The 17,523-nt window shown below is 39.9% G+C and overlaps 2 protein-coding genes across 3 annotated transcripts; both read left to right on the plus strand.

Annotated features, from left to right (window-relative positions):
• Nucleotides 1–12,276: 12,276 nt before the first annotated feature.
• On the plus strand, nucleotides 12,277–13,318 carry LOC106600970 (interferon alpha-7-like). The gene is made up of 5 exons (XM_082973077.1): nucleotides 12,277–12,402; nucleotides 12,498–12,584; nucleotides 12,716–12,865; nucleotides 12,962–13,054; nucleotides 13,159–13,318. The coding sequence occupies exons 1-5, from the start codon at nucleotides 12,277–12,279 to the stop codon at nucleotides 13,264–13,266; spliced, it is 564 nt and encodes a 187-aa protein (XP_082829203.1). The 3' UTR covers nucleotides 13,267–13,318.
• Nucleotides 13,319–14,681: 1,363 nt separating this feature from the next.
• On the plus strand, nucleotides 14,682–16,945 carry LOC145850248 (interferon a3-like). 2 transcript variants are annotated; one of them, XM_082973619.1, is made up of 6 exons: nucleotides 14,682–15,059; nucleotides 15,230–15,317; nucleotides 15,589–15,663; nucleotides 15,790–15,939; nucleotides 16,251–16,328; nucleotides 16,659–16,945. In XM_082973619.1, the coding sequence occupies exons 2-6, from the start codon at nucleotides 15,231–15,233 to the stop codon at nucleotides 16,746–16,748; spliced, it is 480 nt and encodes a 159-aa protein (XP_082829745.1). In that variant the 5' UTR covers nucleotides 14,682–15,059; nucleotide 15,230; the 3' UTR covers nucleotides 16,749–16,945. The 2 variants fall into 2 exon arrangements, with proteins under 2 accessions (XP_082829745.1, XP_082829744.1); XM_082973618.1 differs by lacking the exon at nucleotides 14,682–15,059 and having other exon boundaries at nucleotides 15,073–15,317.
• Nucleotides 16,946–17,523: the final 578 nt, after the last annotated feature.

The raw sequence follows: 17,523 nt of genomic DNA on the forward strand, positions 1-17,523 counted from the left end.
AAAATCAATGACAGCTCTGCTCCATACACCATGAAGACCTGTTCTGGGGTAACAGAGACTTCAGACAGAAGAACTTCATGGTGGAGTCTATAGACGGACACATGCAGCTCACTCTCCCTACTCTGATAGACTGTGACATGATGCCAGACAATAGGCCATGCAGGCCATGAACCGTCTCAAATCACTTCGCAGGACTTTAGACCAAAAGCCTGACATGAAACGTCATTTTATTCTTCATGCAAAAGATGCTGGATAACGACCAAATCAAATATTCTCCGCCACTAGAGGGAGACAAAGAACGCTGATATCTGCCCATACTTGGAGTTTACCATCTACAATAACCTGAACATGTAAGAGTGGTGTTTGACTCCAGTGCTAAGTGTCAAGGAGTTAGTGGCACTAACGGCAGATGTGCAACAACTGTTTAACTGTTTTGCAGTACGTGAGGATCACAGAGGTTACTTAAGGTTTCTCTGGTAGACAACAACCCAGATAGTAACATAACTGAGTACAGGATGAAAGTGCATGTATTTGGGAACAGCCCCTCACCAGCCGTAGCCATCTACTGCATGAGATGAGTAGCTCTACAGGGTGAGAAGGAACATGGGTCAAAACCCAAGCAATTTGTAGTGAGGATCTTTTACGTCGATGATGGACTGACATCAGTAGCTACTATAGAAGAAGCTATCAACATTCTAAGAAAAACACAAGCAATGTAAGCGGAGTCCAACATGAAACTACACAAGATTGCATCCAATAGCAAAATAGTTATGGAAGACTTCCCCATGAAGTACCATACTAAAGACTTAAAAGACCTGGACCTCGGAGTGGATTCTCTCCCCTTTCAACAGAGCCTGGGACTTTCCTGGAACCTGGAAACAGACAGCTTCACATTCCAGGTGTCCTACAATGAGAAGCCATTTACGCAGAGAGGCATCCTGTCCACAGTGAGTAGTCTTTATGACCCCTTGGGTTCGTGGCTCCAATAACAATGCAAGGTAAAGCCTTAACTTCTCTAGGGTTGGGGGCACTATTTTCACCTCCGGATGAAAAGCATGCCCAAAGAAAACTGCCTGCTACTCAGGCCCAGAAGCTAGGATCTACATATAATTGGTAGATTTGGATAGAAAACACTATAAAGTTTCCAAAACTGTTGAACTAATGTCTGTGAGAATAACAGAACTGATTTGGCAGGCGAAAACCAGAGAAAAATCCATCCAGGAAGTAGGATTTCTTTATTTTTGTAGTTTTCTATTGAATGCCTTTACAGTATCCATTGACTTAGGACTCTAATTGCACTTCATATGCCTTCCACTAGATGTCAACAGTCTTTAGAAATTGTTTCAGGCTTTTATTCTGAAAAATGAGGGAGTAAGCGCACTCTGAATAAGTGGACACTACAGTGGCCTAGAGATTTTTCATGCGCGAGACCGAGAGCGCACCTTTCTTGTTGACCTTTTATATCGATTGTTTAGGCTAAAAACAACCTTAGGATTGATTATAAACATTGTTTGACATGTTTCTACGAACTTTATGGATACTATTTGAATTTTTCATCTGCCTGTTGTGACTACGTTTGAGCCTGTGGATTACTGAACAAACCGCGCAAACAAAACAAGATTTTTGGATGTAAAGAGAGACTTTATCGATCAAAACAAACATTTATTGAGTAAATGAATGTCTTCTGAGTGCAACCATATGAAGATCATCAAAGGTAAGTGATTAATTTTATCTCTATTTCTGACTCTTCTGCTTGGAGGTTACTGTTTGTAATGATTTGTCCGCTGGGCGCTGTTCTCAGATAATCGCATGGTATGCTTTCGCCGTAAAGCCTTTTTGAAATCTGACCCCGTGGTTGGATTAACAAGAAGTTAATCTTTAAACCTATGTATAACACTTGTATGTTTTATGAATTTTTATAATGAGTATTTCTGTTTTTGAATATGGCGCTCTGCAATTTCACTGGATGTTGGCCAGGTGGGACGCTAGCATCCCACGTACCCTAGTGAGGTTAATCAGAGAACTCTCTTCTGACCACAGTGAGTGTCATGGGGAAATCAAAATTGGCCCCTCGACCGGCCCACACTATCCCACGCCAAGAACTGTGTGTGGCTGTGCTAGCTGTTGAGATGTATGAAATGATCAGAGACTAAATGGACATTGCTGTAACACAGACAGTAAGGTAGTTCTCGGTTACATCCACAATGTCACCAAAAGATTCTATGTGTATGTTGCCAATAGGGTAACTCACATCAGGAAGTCTACCCATCCAGATCAGTGTTGTTATGTAAACACTGACAGCAATCCAGCAGACCATGCAACCAGGCCCATACTAGCTGCGCTCTTAAAGCACACCAGTTGGTTCTCAGTTCCACCTTTCCTGACCCAAGCAAACTCAAGTGAGCCTGAGACCATCAATTTTGACCTTGTAGAGCCTCCTGCAGATGCAGAGATTCGACCAGATGTCACAGCCTTCACCATTAAGGTTACTGGAGCTCAACTTGGCTCTCATCGCTTTGAGGTTCTCAAGCTGGAAAGCTCTCAATCGAGCCACAGCACGACTCATTCATGTTGCCAGATCCTTCCATGAAGGCGCGGACAACACCAACCGCAGAGGCTGACATGACTGTAATAAACCATGCAGTACAAGTGAGTTGTCATAAGCCACAACAGCAATCTTTCACTATGTGCAACATGAAGCCTTCAAAGAGGAATTCAAATGCCTTGAAAAAGGAAAAGAGTTCCCAAAACAAAGTACACTCAAAAAGCTGAACCCAGTGATTGATGAGGATGGGTTGCTGAGGGTGGGAGGCCGCTTATCCTCTGCCGACATGTCACAAGACGAAAACATCCTCTCATCATCCTACGGACACATCATGTCACCACTTTGCTGGTAAGACATTATCATGAGCAAGTGGCTCACCAGGGCCATCATTTTTCAGATGGAGCTATTCGAGCAGAAGGCTTCTGGATTATTGGGAGCAAACGTCTTGTCTTTGGTATCATCCACAAGTGTTTCACCTGCCGCAACGTTAGAAGGAGGTTCCTTGACCAAAAGATGGCTGACTTGCCAGCAGACAGACTCACATCTGAACCACCATTCACCAGCGTTGGACTTGATGTGTTTGGACAATGGAATGTCATAACTCGTTGCACTAGAGGTCAGGGCAGGTCGCAGTTGTAAATGAGAACTTGTTCTCAACTGGCCTACCTGGTTAAATAAAGGTGAAATTAAAAAAATATAAGACGTGGTAGTGCAGAGTCCAAGAGCTGGGCGGTACTTTTTACATGTATGTCTACTAGAGCATGGACATATTGAGCTCATCGAATCCATGTCCACATCCAGCTTCATCAACGCGCTGAGGTGTTTTTTCTCTGTCCGTGGTCCAGCAAAAGTGCTACGATCCGATCGAGGTTCAAACTATAGGTGCCTGCAGGGAACTGGGAATCTAAACAAATGACTCAGAACTGACTAAATACCTCTCAGACAAGGGATGTACTTGGATATTTAATCCCCCACACTCGTCTCATATGGGTGGTTCTTGGGAGAGTATCATTGGGGTTGCCAGACGTATCCTAAATGCTATGCTGTTTCAGACGGGCACCACTCGTCTCACACATCAGGTCTTGAGCGCTATTATGTCTGAATTTAAGGCAATAATCAATGCGAGACCCCTAGTGTCAGTGTCAACCGACCCTGACATGCCTGCCATTCTCACACCCTCAATGTTACTGACACAAAAGACCAGCACTTCCTCAGCCCCTTCTGGATGCTTCAGCATGAACGACCTTCATGGAAAACAGTGGAAGCAAGTCCAGTGTCTCGCTGACACCTTTTGGAAAAGGTGGAGATAGGAGTACCTGACAACGCTGCAGAGACGCAGAAAAGCCAAATGTAAAAGTGGGAGATGTCTTATTGAAGGACAGTAAGGCGCTCAGAAATGACTGGCCAGTCAGCTTGTGGTCAAAACCTTTCCCAGTACTGACAAAAGGTTAGGAAAGTTGAACTAAAAATTGTCAAGCACGGGGCTGCTAAGGTGTTTCTGAGACCATATTTAAACGTTTTCAATATTTTCATTCAAGAAATGTTAGCCTTAGGAGTTTTATTTTAGACTTAGTTGTTAGCTATCTGTCTAGTTTGCTTGGGAACGCATTTCCAGGGAAGAAAAGAGAGACTGAAAAGAATGGAATACCCTAATCCTCAGCTATGTTCAATGTCATCAGCAATTTCCAGTGACAAATGCTCAGTCTGAAGACATTCAGCTCTGGGTTTCACAGCCCTATAATAATAATAATAATAATACAAGTTATAACACCATACAAATTGTGTTTTTACAACCTCTGGGGAATAACATGTTGGGCAAAGTGGTATAGGAGAGACTGACATGACCCCTAACTTTAGTTCAGTCTTCGCCAATGAGAACCAAGAGGGACCTAGTTTCGTATTTCATGACTGAGAAAGGCCTCCATTCTACCCATATCATGTGGATCATTGTCAGGTTATTTGATAGAGCGCATTCGGAAAGTATTCAGACCCCTTGGCTTTTTCCATATTTTGTTACAATACTCCTTATTCTAAAATTGATTTTTTTTTTATTGTCATTGATCTACAAAAACACCCCACAATGACAAAGTGAAAACAAGTTTAGGCATTTTTGCAAATTAAAAATAAAAACAGAAATTCCAAGACTTTTCAGAGGGCTGGCCGCCCGGCCAAACTGAGCAATCTGGGGGGAAAGCCCTTGGTCATGAAGGTGACCGTTTCAGGTAGCCTTCCACAAGCTTCCCACAATAAGTTGGGTGAATTTTGGCCCATTTCTCTTGACAGAGCTGATGTAATTGAGTCAGGTTTGTAGGCCTCCTTGCTCACACACGCCTTTTCAGTTCTGCCCACAAATCTTCTACACGATTGAGGTGAGGGCTTTGTGATGGCCATTCCAATACTTTGACTTTCTTGTCCTTAAGCCATTTTGCCACAACTTTGGAAGAATGCTTGGGCTCATTGTCCATTTGGAAGAGCCATTTGCGACCAAGCTTTAACTACCTGACTGATTTCTTGAGATGTTGCTTCAATATATCCACATCATTTTCCTACCTCATGATGCCATCTATTTTGTGAAGTGCACCAGTCCCTCCTACAGCAAAGCACCACCACAATATAATGCTGCCACCCCTGTGTTTCACAGTTGGGATGGTGGTCTTCGGCTTGCAAGCCTCCCCCTTTTTCCTCCAAACATAACGATGGTCATTATGGCCAAAATAGTTATATTGTTGTTTCATCAGACCAGAGGACATTTCTCCAAAAAGTACCAACTTTGTCCCCATGTGCAGTTGCAAACCGTAGTCTGGCTTTTTTATGGCAGTTTTGGAGCAGTGGCTTCTTCCTTGCTGAGCGGCCTTTCAGGTTTTGTCGATATAGGACTCGTTTTACTGTGGATATAGATACTTTTGTACCTGTTTCCTCTAGCATCTTCACAAGGTCCTTTGCTGTTGTTCTGGGATTGATTTGCACTTTTCGCACCAAAGTAGGTTAATCTCTAGGAGACAGAACGTGTCTCCTTCCTGAGAGGTATGACGGCTGCGTGGTCCCATGGTGTTTATACTTGCGTACTATTGTTTGTACAGATGGAAGTGGTACCTTCAGGCGTTTGGAAATTGCTCCCAAGGATGAACCAGACTTGTGAAGGTCTACAGTTTTCTTTTTAGGTCTTGGCTGATTTCTTTTGATTTTCCCATGACGTCAAGCAGTTTGAGTTTGAAGGTAGGCCTTGAAATCCATCCACAGGTACACCTTCAATTGACTCAAATGATGTCAATTAGTCTATCAGAAGCTTCTAAAGCCATGACATCATTTTCTGGAATTTTCTAATCTGTTTAACCTGTTGGGGGTAGGGGGCAGTATTGACACGGCCGGATAAAAAACGTACCCGATTTCATCTGGTTACTACTCCTGCCCAGTAACTAGAATATGCATATAATTATTGGCTTTGGATAGAAAACACCCTAAAGTTTCTAAAACTGTTTGAATGGTGTCTGTGAGTATAACAGAACTCATATGGAAGGCAAAAACCTGAGAAGATTCCTTACAGGAAGTGCCCTCTCTGACAAGATCTTGTTCTTCTTGTCTGTTTATTGAAGACTGAGGATCTTTGCTGTAACGTGACACTTCCTACGGCTCCCATAGGCTCTCAGAGCCCGGGAAAAAGCTGAATGACATCGAGGCAGCCCCAGGCTGAAACACATTTGCGCTTTTGGCAAGTGGCCGATCAGAGGACAATGGGCTTAGGTGCGTGCACGAGTCGACCACGTGCTTTATTTTCTTTTGTCTTTTTACCTAAACGCAGATTCCCGGTCGGAATATTATCGCTTTTTTACGAGAAAAATTGCATAAAAATTGATTTTAAACAGCGGTTGACATGCTTCGAAGTACGGTAATGGAATATTTAGAATTATTTTGTCACGAAATGCGTCGTGCTCGTCACCCTTCTTTACCCTTTCGGATAGTGTCTTGAACGCACGAACAAAACGCCACTATTTGGATATAACTATGGATTATTTGGAACCAAACCAACATTTGTTATTGAAGTAGAAGTCCTGGGAGTGCATTCTGACGAAGAACACCAAAGGTAATCAAACTTTTGTAATAGTAAATCTGATTTTGGTGAAGGCTAAACTTGCCGGGTGTCTAAATAGCTAGCCCGTGATGGCTGGGCTATGTACTTAGAATATTGCAAAATGTGCTTTCACCAAAAAGCTATTTTAAAATCGGACATATCGAGTGCATAGAGGAGTTCTGTATCTATAATTCTTAAAATAATTGTTATGCTTTTTGTGAACGTTTATCATGAGTAATTTAGTAAATTGTTAGTAAATTCCCCGGAAGTTTGCGGGGGGTATGCTAGTTCTGAACGTCACATGCTAATGTAAAAAGCTGTTTTTTGATATAAATATGAACTTGATTGAACAAAACATGCATGTATTGTATAACATAATGTCCTAGGTGTGTCATCTGATGAAGATCATCAAAGGTTAGTGCTGCATTTAGCTGTCTTCTGGGTTTTTGTGACATTATATGCTAGCTTGAAAAATGGGTGTCTGATTATTTCTGGCTGGGTACTCTGCTGACATAATCTAATGTTTTGCTTTCGCTGTAAAGCCTTTTTGAAATCGGACAGTGTGGTTAGATAAAGGAGAGTCTTGTCTTTAAAATGCTGTGAAATAGTCATATGTTTGAAAAATTGAAGTTTTTGTATTTTTGATGAATTCGTAATTCGCGCCACGCCTATCATTGGATATTGGAGCAGGTGTTCCGCTAGCGGAACGTCTAATCTAACCACACTGTCCGATTTCAAAAAGGCTTTACAACGAAAGCAAAACATTAGATTATGTCAGCAGAGTACCCAGCCAGAAATAATCAGACACCCATTTTTCAAGCTAGCATATCATGTCACATAAACCCAAACCACAGCTAAATGCAGCACTAACCTTTGATGATCTTCATCAGATGACAATCCTAGGACATTATGTTATACAATACATGCATGTTTTGTTCAATCAAGTTCATATTTATATCAAAAACCCGCTTTTTACATTAGCATGTGACTAGCATGTGACTAGCATTCCCACCGAACACTTCCGGTGAATTTACTAAATTTCTCACGATAAACGTTCACAAAAAACAGAACAATTATTTTAAGAATTATAGATACAGAACTCCTTTATGCACTCGCTATGTCTGATTTTAAAATAGCTTTTCGGTGAAAGCACATTTTGCAATATTCTGAGTAGATAGCCCGGCCATCACAGGCTAGCTATTTTGACACCCACCAAGTGTGGTACTCACCAAACTCCGATTTACTATTAGAAAAGTTTGATTACCTTTGCTGTTCTTCGTCAGAATGCACTCCCAGGACTTCTACTTCAATAACAAATGTTGGTTTGGTTCCAAATAATCCATAGTTATATCCAAATAGCGGCGTTTTGTTCGTGCGTTCAAGAGACAATCCGAAGGGTAAAGAAGGGTGACGCACCCGACGCGTTTCGTGACAAAAAAATTCTAAATATTCCATTACCGTACTTCGAAGCATGTCAACCGCTGTTTAAAATTAATTGTTATGCTATTTCTCTCGTAAAAAAGCTATAATATTCCGACCGGGAGTCGTTGTTTTCGTTCAAAGAGAGAGAAAGTAAACATGGTGTCGGCTCGTGGACGCGCCTCCAGTCTCATTGTCTTCAGATCGACCACTTACCAAATGTGCTAATGTTTTTCAGCCATGGCCTGCAAAGCCACCATTCATCGTTCTGGCGCCTTCTGAGAGCCTATGAGAGCGTTAGAAAATGTCACGTTATGCCAGAGATCCCCTGTTTTGGTTAGAGATGATCAAGAAGGCCATGAAATGGTCCTCAGAGAGCGCTTCCTGTTTGGAATCTTCTCAGGTTTTGGCCTGCCGAATGAGTTCTGTTATACTCACAGACACCATTCAAACAGTTTTAGAAACTTTAGGGTGTTTTCTATCCAAATCAAACAATTATATGCATATTCAAGTTACTGGGCAGGAGTAGTAACCAGATTAAATCGGGTACGTTTTTTATCCGGCAGTGCAAATACTGCCCCCTATCCCCAACAGGTTTTAAGCTTGAATGGGCTAGTGATTGTGACAGCATGCAATTCAAAGGAGGGGATAGACAGATGGGTCAGGGGAGAAAGAGAGAATGTCCACTTGGGAGAGATGAGGATTCCAGTGCCACCACCCAGCTGACCAGATGCTCTCGGGGTGTGCGAGAACACGTGGTCAGACAAGGAGAGAGCAGTAGGAGTAGCTGTGCTTTCTGTAAACCGGGATAACTTCTATAATCAACATTCTTTACTGTCTCATCATACGGTTTATTTATGGTGAATCAAACAGCTAGGCTACTCAGTTGTCCCATCTCGGGTGGCTGTCAGGAAGAAAAAGAAAGTCACAACAGACTTAGCGTGGGAGGAAAATATGATCGCTGTGCCACGCCTATTGAAAAAACTTTCTGGTTAACCCTACACAGAATCTGAAACATGTGGTGTGCAATGTCCACAATATTGACCATGGCCCTCATTTGCTAAGATAGAGCCCTGTAACATTGTATAAATAGGCTACTGTTTTATTAGTATTTCATATTCAATATTACCTGCTGAAATACTGCTTTCTGACCCCATGAAATGCATTGCTCCAATGCAATTCTCCGCAAAGACATGTATGAAAACTGTTAACTTGCTAGACAAAATACATTCTTATTAATTTCACAACAGCATAATTAAGAATCACCCGCTGAAAAGTTGGGCTTATAGAGGGAAGCTAAAGCCTGAACCATGCAGCCTTCTTCACCACAAGGAACGTTTAATACCTTCAAGTTCAGCGATACTTCGGTTTATTAAATCAGATGGGCAACTTCCTCATTATTATGGAAGATGGACAACTTTAGCAATGTAGGAATCGTATCGAATCAAGATTAAGATAATCGGTTGTTAATCATTTCGAAAGTCTGTTACAATTAAATGATATAAAAAGAAACATGGTTCTATTGAACTAGTTGAGTATCTGCCTGACTGTTCTGATGAAGCACAGCAGAATCCGATTGGTGCAGGTTGACGCAGTTTATGCACCAGTCCGCTAAATTTTGCACCAGTCCGCTATTTGGTGAACTCAATTTGATGCTCAATACATCTCATTATTAGGCCTACATTTATTTTACTTCATTATAACACATTTAATGTAAACAATTATTTCGCTATCTGTACCACAACGTTTAATGTAAGGTTACTATTCCAATACAGTTCACTTTTTGATATTGATATGACTTTATTTCAGGGTGGACAGTTTCCAGTTCTTTGTCTAAAAGAAAAGTCGAGCGCATGTTTCCAGAGCAGGTTTACAGGAACACACAGGCAGGATACACTTCAGTATCATATAGCAAGATTTAAATAGCCTAAACTATAGTATATGATTTTTACAATTTCAAAATGATAAATTTGAAGTTTATCTTTGGAATTGATGACACACCCTAATGCCTAAAACCCTGTTTTCTTTTACACAGGTGAGGACGTTTCTGTAGTTGCATTAGAGGTTTTGAGATATATGGCCCAATTATTTAATGGCCTGAATCCTGTCACGTGGAACAAGGAAACACTGAACCTGTTCAAAAACAGATGACCTAGTTAAGTTAAGAAATTAGAGGGATGGTAAGTATGATCCCTCATGGTGTAGCCTAAGCTATATTTGGGGGGCAGACAATAATTGGCACAGGTCTTTAATATGTGATTTAATCTAAATTATTTTTGTATAATATTTTCAGAACTTCAATTAATACGGAACTAATTCACAGACCACCATTTTATTGTCACCAGGTCGGGTGTGGTGTTGGGGCATCCTCTGGAGATGGAGGGTCGGTCACAACAGGCAACGCGTCATGAAAACACATTTCGACACGCTGAACACCTCTTGAAACAGAAGGTGGGTCCAATATCAAATGTCCTTGAAAAGAGGCTAAATTAATCAGAGGAAAAGTTCCAGATCACCACAAATCGGATGAATTTTGCTGCCACAACTCACATGTGAAACATGGAACTTCCAAAGGCCTTTTTTGTCGTCGGATGCGTTAGCGCAGCACCTGCTGTGGTTGAGTTGACTGAAAAATATGCATGTATTGTATGCGCTCCAGGAACACAGCGCATGCGCATGTGAGATCGTGGGAAGTTCGCTACAAACTGGTGCAGTTTTAAAAATTCCTCGACAGCAGAGTCAAGCAGTGAGGAAGAAGAGGTCTGTTGGACAACCACATAATCATCATTGGAGACATGTGACATGTACATGAGGCTGGCTAATAGATAGATGGATGATATATTTACTGACTGACTGATTTATGTGAAGGCTATGTATTTATTTATTCCTTTATTTATTTATATTAAAATTAAATAAAAAGAACATGCATCTATTATCATATTGTTTGTATTACTTTACATATTCAGTCATCCATGCATTCATTCATTCAGTCTTTCATGCATTCATTTGTTTATAGACAATATGCAGTTCAAAACAACAGCATAGTGTCACTCGACCACATTTTTGGTAAATTGCTGAGTAATAGGGTTCGGAACGGTAACCACTGTCAGAGAGCTATTGATTCAAGTAATGACCATCCTAAATATATAAACTATAATTTTACCCTTAAGCTAAGCATATCTAAGACGATGAAAAGTATTATTATTAGGAATTAGAATGTAGGTATTTTTCTAATAAGCCTACGATAACGTTATCACAACACATTGGCACATTAGTTTATTTATAGGAATATCCCTGCTAGTCTCTCGAAAGGAATAAATAATAAAATGTTAATGTCAGCCTCATTATTCAGATACGGACGTTATAAAATGCTGCTTAATTTCTATTTAATCATCAGTTATTATGAAGAGTTTAATTCAAATGTATAGACATGAATGTTATTAAAGACAGAAGATCCAAACAGAACGAGATCATATTAAATCATCATCTCTCCCACCTCTCACAGACACGCGCACGTACGCACGCAGACAAACACAAACACACACAGAGAGAGAGAGAGAGAGAGAGAGAGAGAGAGAGAGAGAGAGAGAGAGAGAAAGAAAGAAACAAACAAACAAACAAATAGCAGTTTTGTGATTAAAAAACAAACATTGTAGTAGGCCTACCCTTAGTCCATAAAAGTGCCATTAGTTTAATATTGGTGTTGATAAAGACATAAAGAGGTCTACTGCATTCATTGTAAAGTTAAGGGGGTCGATATTCTGTCTCTCTATCTCTTTCTCTGTGTCTCTCCTTCTCCCTGTCATTCTTAGAAACGTTTGAGCTTTCATAAGGCCAGCTATGAGTTACATTTTTTCAGCCTACTTAGGACAACGTGCCTCCCATCAAGGAACACTCGAAACATGATAAGAGGGAAGTGGAGCAAAAGGAAATAGATATCCGGTCTTGCGGTTCACTAGGCAAAACTTTCCCAAATTCATTCATTTTAACTCCTAATTTAGCGTGACACCCTTTCACTTTTTGTACATCCTTTCAATCCTCACTATTTAAATTAATCCGCAGATATGGGATCAGAACACAAACCACATTCTCACTGGAGGAAATTTGCAATATACTGGCAACAGGTGAGTCAACAATATGCTATCATTTGATAATTGCTTCAGGATACAAATAATGAATTATTTTCAGGATTATATTCGACTAACAATGATCATCTGCTGTAGATCATCTAACTACAATAAGAATGGCACTTCAGACTATCACTTGGATGAGCGCCTTCCTCTGCGTCGCGCACGTTTGCTCCATGCCCATGCCTTGCCAGCTACAAGGACAGCTGGTGCGAATAACCCACAACCTACTGAGAGACATGGTACATTTTTTATTTTATTTTGTCTTGAGAAGTATTATCCACCTCTGTATAACTGAATAGCTCAACGTGAATGTTGTGTTTTCTCTTTCTTTCAGGGGGGTAATTTTCCTCTGGAGTGTCTGCAGGAGAACGTCTTCATGGCATTCCCAGCCACCGCATTTGCATCCTCCGGCGCGCCACAGGTAAGGGCAAGCGAGCATATCCAAATGTTCTTTACAGCATGAATGAGTATTTGCAACCGTTAGGAATAGAAAGTAGATAACTTTAAACTGCCATTGATGTTATTTGAAAGTATTGTTGTTGTCCGTTTCAGTTGGGCAGCAGTGGTGCTAAGGCTATTTATGAGACATTGAAGAACATCGACATATTGTTTGAAGCTGACGACCTGCCTACTCAGTGGGACCAACAGAAGTTGGAGAATTTTCAGAATATTGTATACCGCCAGATTGAAGAAAGCAAATGTGTGAGTTAATATGTCAACTCACATCGCTTAACTGTTTAATTGTGGTATTGTGACATTTTTATTATTATTCAGCGCTTGCCTTTTTCTTTCTGGCAGATGATGGGCAGTGTGGATACAAGTGATTATCTCATCAGGACAGAAGGACTGAATACGTACTTTGGGAACATTGCAGCAGTCCTAAAAGAAAAGGTAGACTATAGGTTAAACACATACAGACACATTGTTTTGATAATATCTCTACATTGGACAATATTACCATACATTTCCCTAACAGTTTATTTGTATTTTCACAGAATTTCAGTTACTGCGCCTGGGAAGTGGTTCGAAAAGAGCTCCTGTACACCCTACAGTTCATTCTGGAACACAACTCTGATAGCCTTCTGTGGGCCAACAGAACATGAACTTGAACTTGCAGAACATTTTTGGAATTGTGTTTTACAATTGTACATGATTTTAAAAGCCTACTATTCTACAATCACGTAATGTGCAACGTCAAACAGAAATATTATACATGTATTTATTTATTTATTTATTTATTTATTAAGGTTATTTATTTATGTATATGCCTATTTATGAATGTATTGATTTATCTATTGGAAAATATGTTGCTCTTCATCAAATGTTAAGTTAATAAACATTTGTATACTTTGAAATCTTATTAATCTGAGTGCTCATTCTGTAGCCCAGTCTGTCGGTGTGTGAACATTCATATTTGTATTAAACATGCTCAGGACATATGGATGTCAGTACTATTAGTCCTATAGCCTACGGGTCCTGCACATGTGCAGAAGCTTCAGGACCTTTAGCTGTTGGGAGGAAAGATCCGTTTTTTACATTGCCTGTTTTTATTTCACATCATTCTTTCAATAATCTCACCAGTCAAAACATAACTAACCAACACTAACACTTTGATGAAATCAATTCACTTTAAGCTGTCACTGTAGGATCAATATTGGTTTGTTCTTTACCTCTAGAACACAACTTGAAACTTCAGGAGGAGGAACCCAAGTGGTGGACCTGGTTTCATGAGGAAATAATGAAAATAATGAAAATCTTTGTACCATTGTTCTAGTTTTAGATGCACATTAGGATAACATTATGTCAACTGTAATATTAATTAACTGTATTATTTTGGTTTTATTTCGGAGGGTCAAGCAATGGCGACAAGGTTGTCAAGCCAAAACGTGAAACTGTGGGGAGACTTTCTCTCTAACCTCAAAGAGAAACATGCTTTTCTTATGCTATGAGAAAGCTTTTTAGAATGTAGACCTTTCCACATTACTCTGTAATCTTTATTTAAATGTTCAGACTGATCTCTCTTGTCTCCTTCAGTCTTTGTACTGGATATTTTTGGGGATTTCAAGGTCTTGATACTGTAATTGCGAAAAACATGTATCAAATGCATGTGTCAACAATGAATGTGTATGGTTGGCTATATTTTTCACTTTGAATGTTCTAGAGTGAAAAGTTATATCAATGTAATGGACGGACAGACAGACAGACAGACAGACAGACAGACAGACAGACAGACAGACAGACAGACAGACAGACAGACAGACAGACAGACAGAAAGTCGAGGCTAAGTGAAAGTGATGAAGGGATCTGAGACCAGCAGTGAAGCCTAGCCGTATTGGCGGCTCCATAACATGTATGGACAAATATAATTTTTCATTTTTCCTTTGTAAAGAAAAGGACAACGTTCCAACAAATCATGTTGTCACTGCTCGTCAAAATTGCATCACCAGTTGGTGGAAGTTGGTTACGTCATTGTTGAAATGAAAAGATGAGAGACGCAGACGTCTCCCTTTCACTTTTAATTTGAAGCGCAACACGAAGGACTTGCAAGAACCCCACGAAACAATATTTCGGACTAACTTGGGAACGTAACCCACTAAATTGACCTATTATATGGGTAAATGTCATAGTTTGGGGTTTTATTTCGACTTCGACGATTTTGTTACCAGACTTTTTTTGAATTTGTTTTTTGCGGTTCACGCGAAGTTAACGTCAGTTAAAAGCCTAGCTCGCGTATAGCTTATTCTCGCGAATAGCCTATATCTAAATAAAATAACCTATATTGTTGTGGTTAAACTATCATTCAAAGCTGGCATTTGTTCGTCCAGAAGTCGGACAAAACATGGAATTCCTTTGCCTGCATGTGCTGGAGTCTGAAAAGTTAAAGCCCCCGCCTCCGGTAGGTTAATCGGGGATATTCTCCATACAGTTTTCGCTTTCCCATCTCCAAATAAAACTACTTAAGAGCCAAAATGTTCAAACTCAACTGGGAAAATAAGAGCAACGCAAACTACTATTTACAATGTATACAATGCAGAGTTGGACGTGTTTTTTTCAATTTATTTGCAGTATGCAGAGCGTGTGTCATTGCTGTGACTGGATCCAACACCACTACGGTCACTTGAGCTCAGAATACCTTTCCCTGCTGGACCAGATGGTGAGTTATCAGCACACTGTAAGAGGAGACTGAATGCATGTATTAAGGACAGCAAAACAACCAACCTATCAAAATAGTATTGTGTTTCATGTTCAGCCTTTGTGTTAGAAGACTGTAATCTATATTTGAGTAGCCATAGTAAAAGGGTGCTAGGCTATAATGACAGAGCGACCACGAGAGGCTATATACATTAGGCCTATACTGTCCTTGCAGTATAAGCTATACTTTTAGACGCGTGACTTAATAAAATACTATATTGGTTGTATTCCAGGGAGGAGACATCACAGAGCAGGATGCCCCTGTCTTTTTCCCAACATCACTTTACAGACACATTGATGACGCCGGGGTAAAAACTAGAATTTTGACTTTTCATGTTCTGATATTAGTATAGCGGTCTTGAGCCAATGTTATATTGATGCCATAATTGAAGCCTATACTGTTTCTAATCTTCTTTTTACATGTTCATGTGTAGTTTGAGGACCAAGTCAGATTCCGGAACGAGACCGTCTATCAAATCACAAAACTGTTTGATGGGAATATGAAGGCTGTCACCTGGGACAAGAAAAACTTGGACGATTTCCTCAACATTCTAGAACGACAATTGGAGAACCTTAAATCCTGTGTAAGTAACGGGTCTATTTATAGTATAATCCCTGTTTAGGTCAGGGCTCTCCAACCCTGTTCATGGAGAGCTTCCCTCGTGTAGGTTAACGCTCCAACCCCAGTTGTAACTAACCTGATTCAGTTTATCAACCAGCTAATTAATCGGCTGTGATAGATTAGGATTGTAGTGAAAACCTAAAGGACCGTATCTCTCCAGGAACATGGTTGGAAAGCCCTGCTTTAGGTGTAGACTACTAACTGTACAAGTAAGAAAATCTATGTGGGCTATTATGTTCAGTGGGAGGAAAATGTTTTAATTTTGTCCAACAGGTATCACCTGCCAAGAAACCTGAGAGGAGACTGAAACGCTACTCCAAGGAGTTGAATAGGAAGGTTCTGAGAAAAATGGTGAGTTCGGTTTCGGATGGCAACGTGTTCAATACATCTAATCAAATGAATATAAACTAGGCTAAGCAGGAGCAGGTTTGAAACACTGTTTTGGGTTCTAGGGCCATATGTATTAAGCATCTCAGAGAAGAGCAGATCTAGTATCAGGTCTCCTCTGTCCTTATTTATAGTGATCTGAAATGCAAACTGATCCTAAATCAGCACTCCTACTCTGAGAAGCTTCATACATTATTACATACGGCCCCAGCCCTTTGTTGTTCAAGACAATATGATCATTATATGACCAGAAAGTCAACACCACTAATATGTACATTTTCCTTTGTTTTTCAGAACTACAGTGCACAGGCGTGGGAGCTCATCAGGAAAGAGACGAGACGTCATCTGCAAAGATTGGATATTTTTAAGGCAAAGATTCACTGATCATCCGGACTCATCTCAGAAGCTACGCCCTTAACAGTTTATAAAGAATGCACACAATCACGTGGGACCCTGTTAGTCTATTTATTATATTTGAATGCATAATTCATAATTTTTTATTATTATAAATTTATATTTATATTTTGTATGTCCCTTTTGTACCTATGTTGAACTGAACTGTATTTCCTGTCTGCTTGAATAACCTGTGAAAAAAATACATATTGAAAATGTGTGTAGTTGAATTTTACTGTGTCTCTTTCTGCTTTTTCAGTGTGTCACACTTATTCTCAGTGGTGGAAAAAGTACCCGACTATCATACTTGAGTAAAAGTAAAGATACCTTTATAGAAAATGACTCAAGTAAAAGTAAAATTCACCCAGTAAATTCTACTTGATTAAAAGTATTTGGTTTAAAATATACTTAAGTATCAAAAGTAAATGTTATTGCTAAAATATACTTAATTGTCAAAAGTAAAAGTATAAAGCATTTCCAATTCGTTATATTTAGCAATCTAGACGTCACCATTTTCTTGTTTTCCTTAATTTACGGATAGCCAGGGGCACACTCCAACATTCAGATGTAATTAACAAACGAAACATGTGTGTTTAGTGAGTCCGCTAGATCAGAGGCACTAGGGATGACCAGGGATGTACTGTTGATAAGTGCATGAATTGGACAATTTTCCTGTCCTGCTAAGCATTTAAAATGTAACGATTACTTTTGGGTGTCAAGGAAAATGAATGGAGTAAAAATAATAATATTTTCTTAAGGAATGTAA

The sequence above is a fragment of the Salmo salar genome, chromosome 03 (genome assembly GCF_965601325.2).
Source record: "Salmo salar chromosome 03, fSalSal1, whole genome shotgun sequence".
NCBI lineage: Eukaryota > Metazoa > Chordata > Actinopteri > Salmoniformes > Salmonidae > Salmo > Salmo salar.

What these genes read in the sequence shown, in the direction of transcription:
- LOC106600970 (XM_082973077.1), top strand. Translation starts at nt 12,277, where the DNA reads ATGGCACTTCAGACTATCACTTGGATGAGCGCCTTCCTCTGCGTCGCG. An exon ending in CATCCTCCGGCGCGCCACAG is followed by an intron (nt 12,585 to 12,715) that starts GTAAGGGCAAGC and finishes TGTCCGTTTCAG; the next exon opens with TTGGGCAGCAGTGGTGCTAA. An exon ending in AGATTGAAGAAAGCAAATGT is followed by an intron (nt 12,866 to 12,961) that starts GTGAGTTAATAT and finishes TCTTTCTGGCAG; the next exon opens with ATGATGGGCAGTGTGGATAC.
- LOC145850248 (XM_082973618.1), top strand. Translation starts at nt 15,183, where the DNA reads ATGTATACAATGCAGAGTTGGACGTGTTTTTTTCAATTTATTTGCAGT. An exon ending in GACACATTGATGACGCCGGG is followed by an intron (nt 15,664 to 15,789) that starts GTAAAAACTAGA and finishes GTTCATGTGTAG; the next exon opens with TTTGAGGACCAAGTCAGATT. An exon ending in TGGAGAACCTTAAATCCTGT is followed by an intron (nt 15,940 to 16,250) that starts GTAAGTAACGGG and finishes TTTGTCCAACAG; the next exon opens with GTATCACCTGCCAAGAAACC.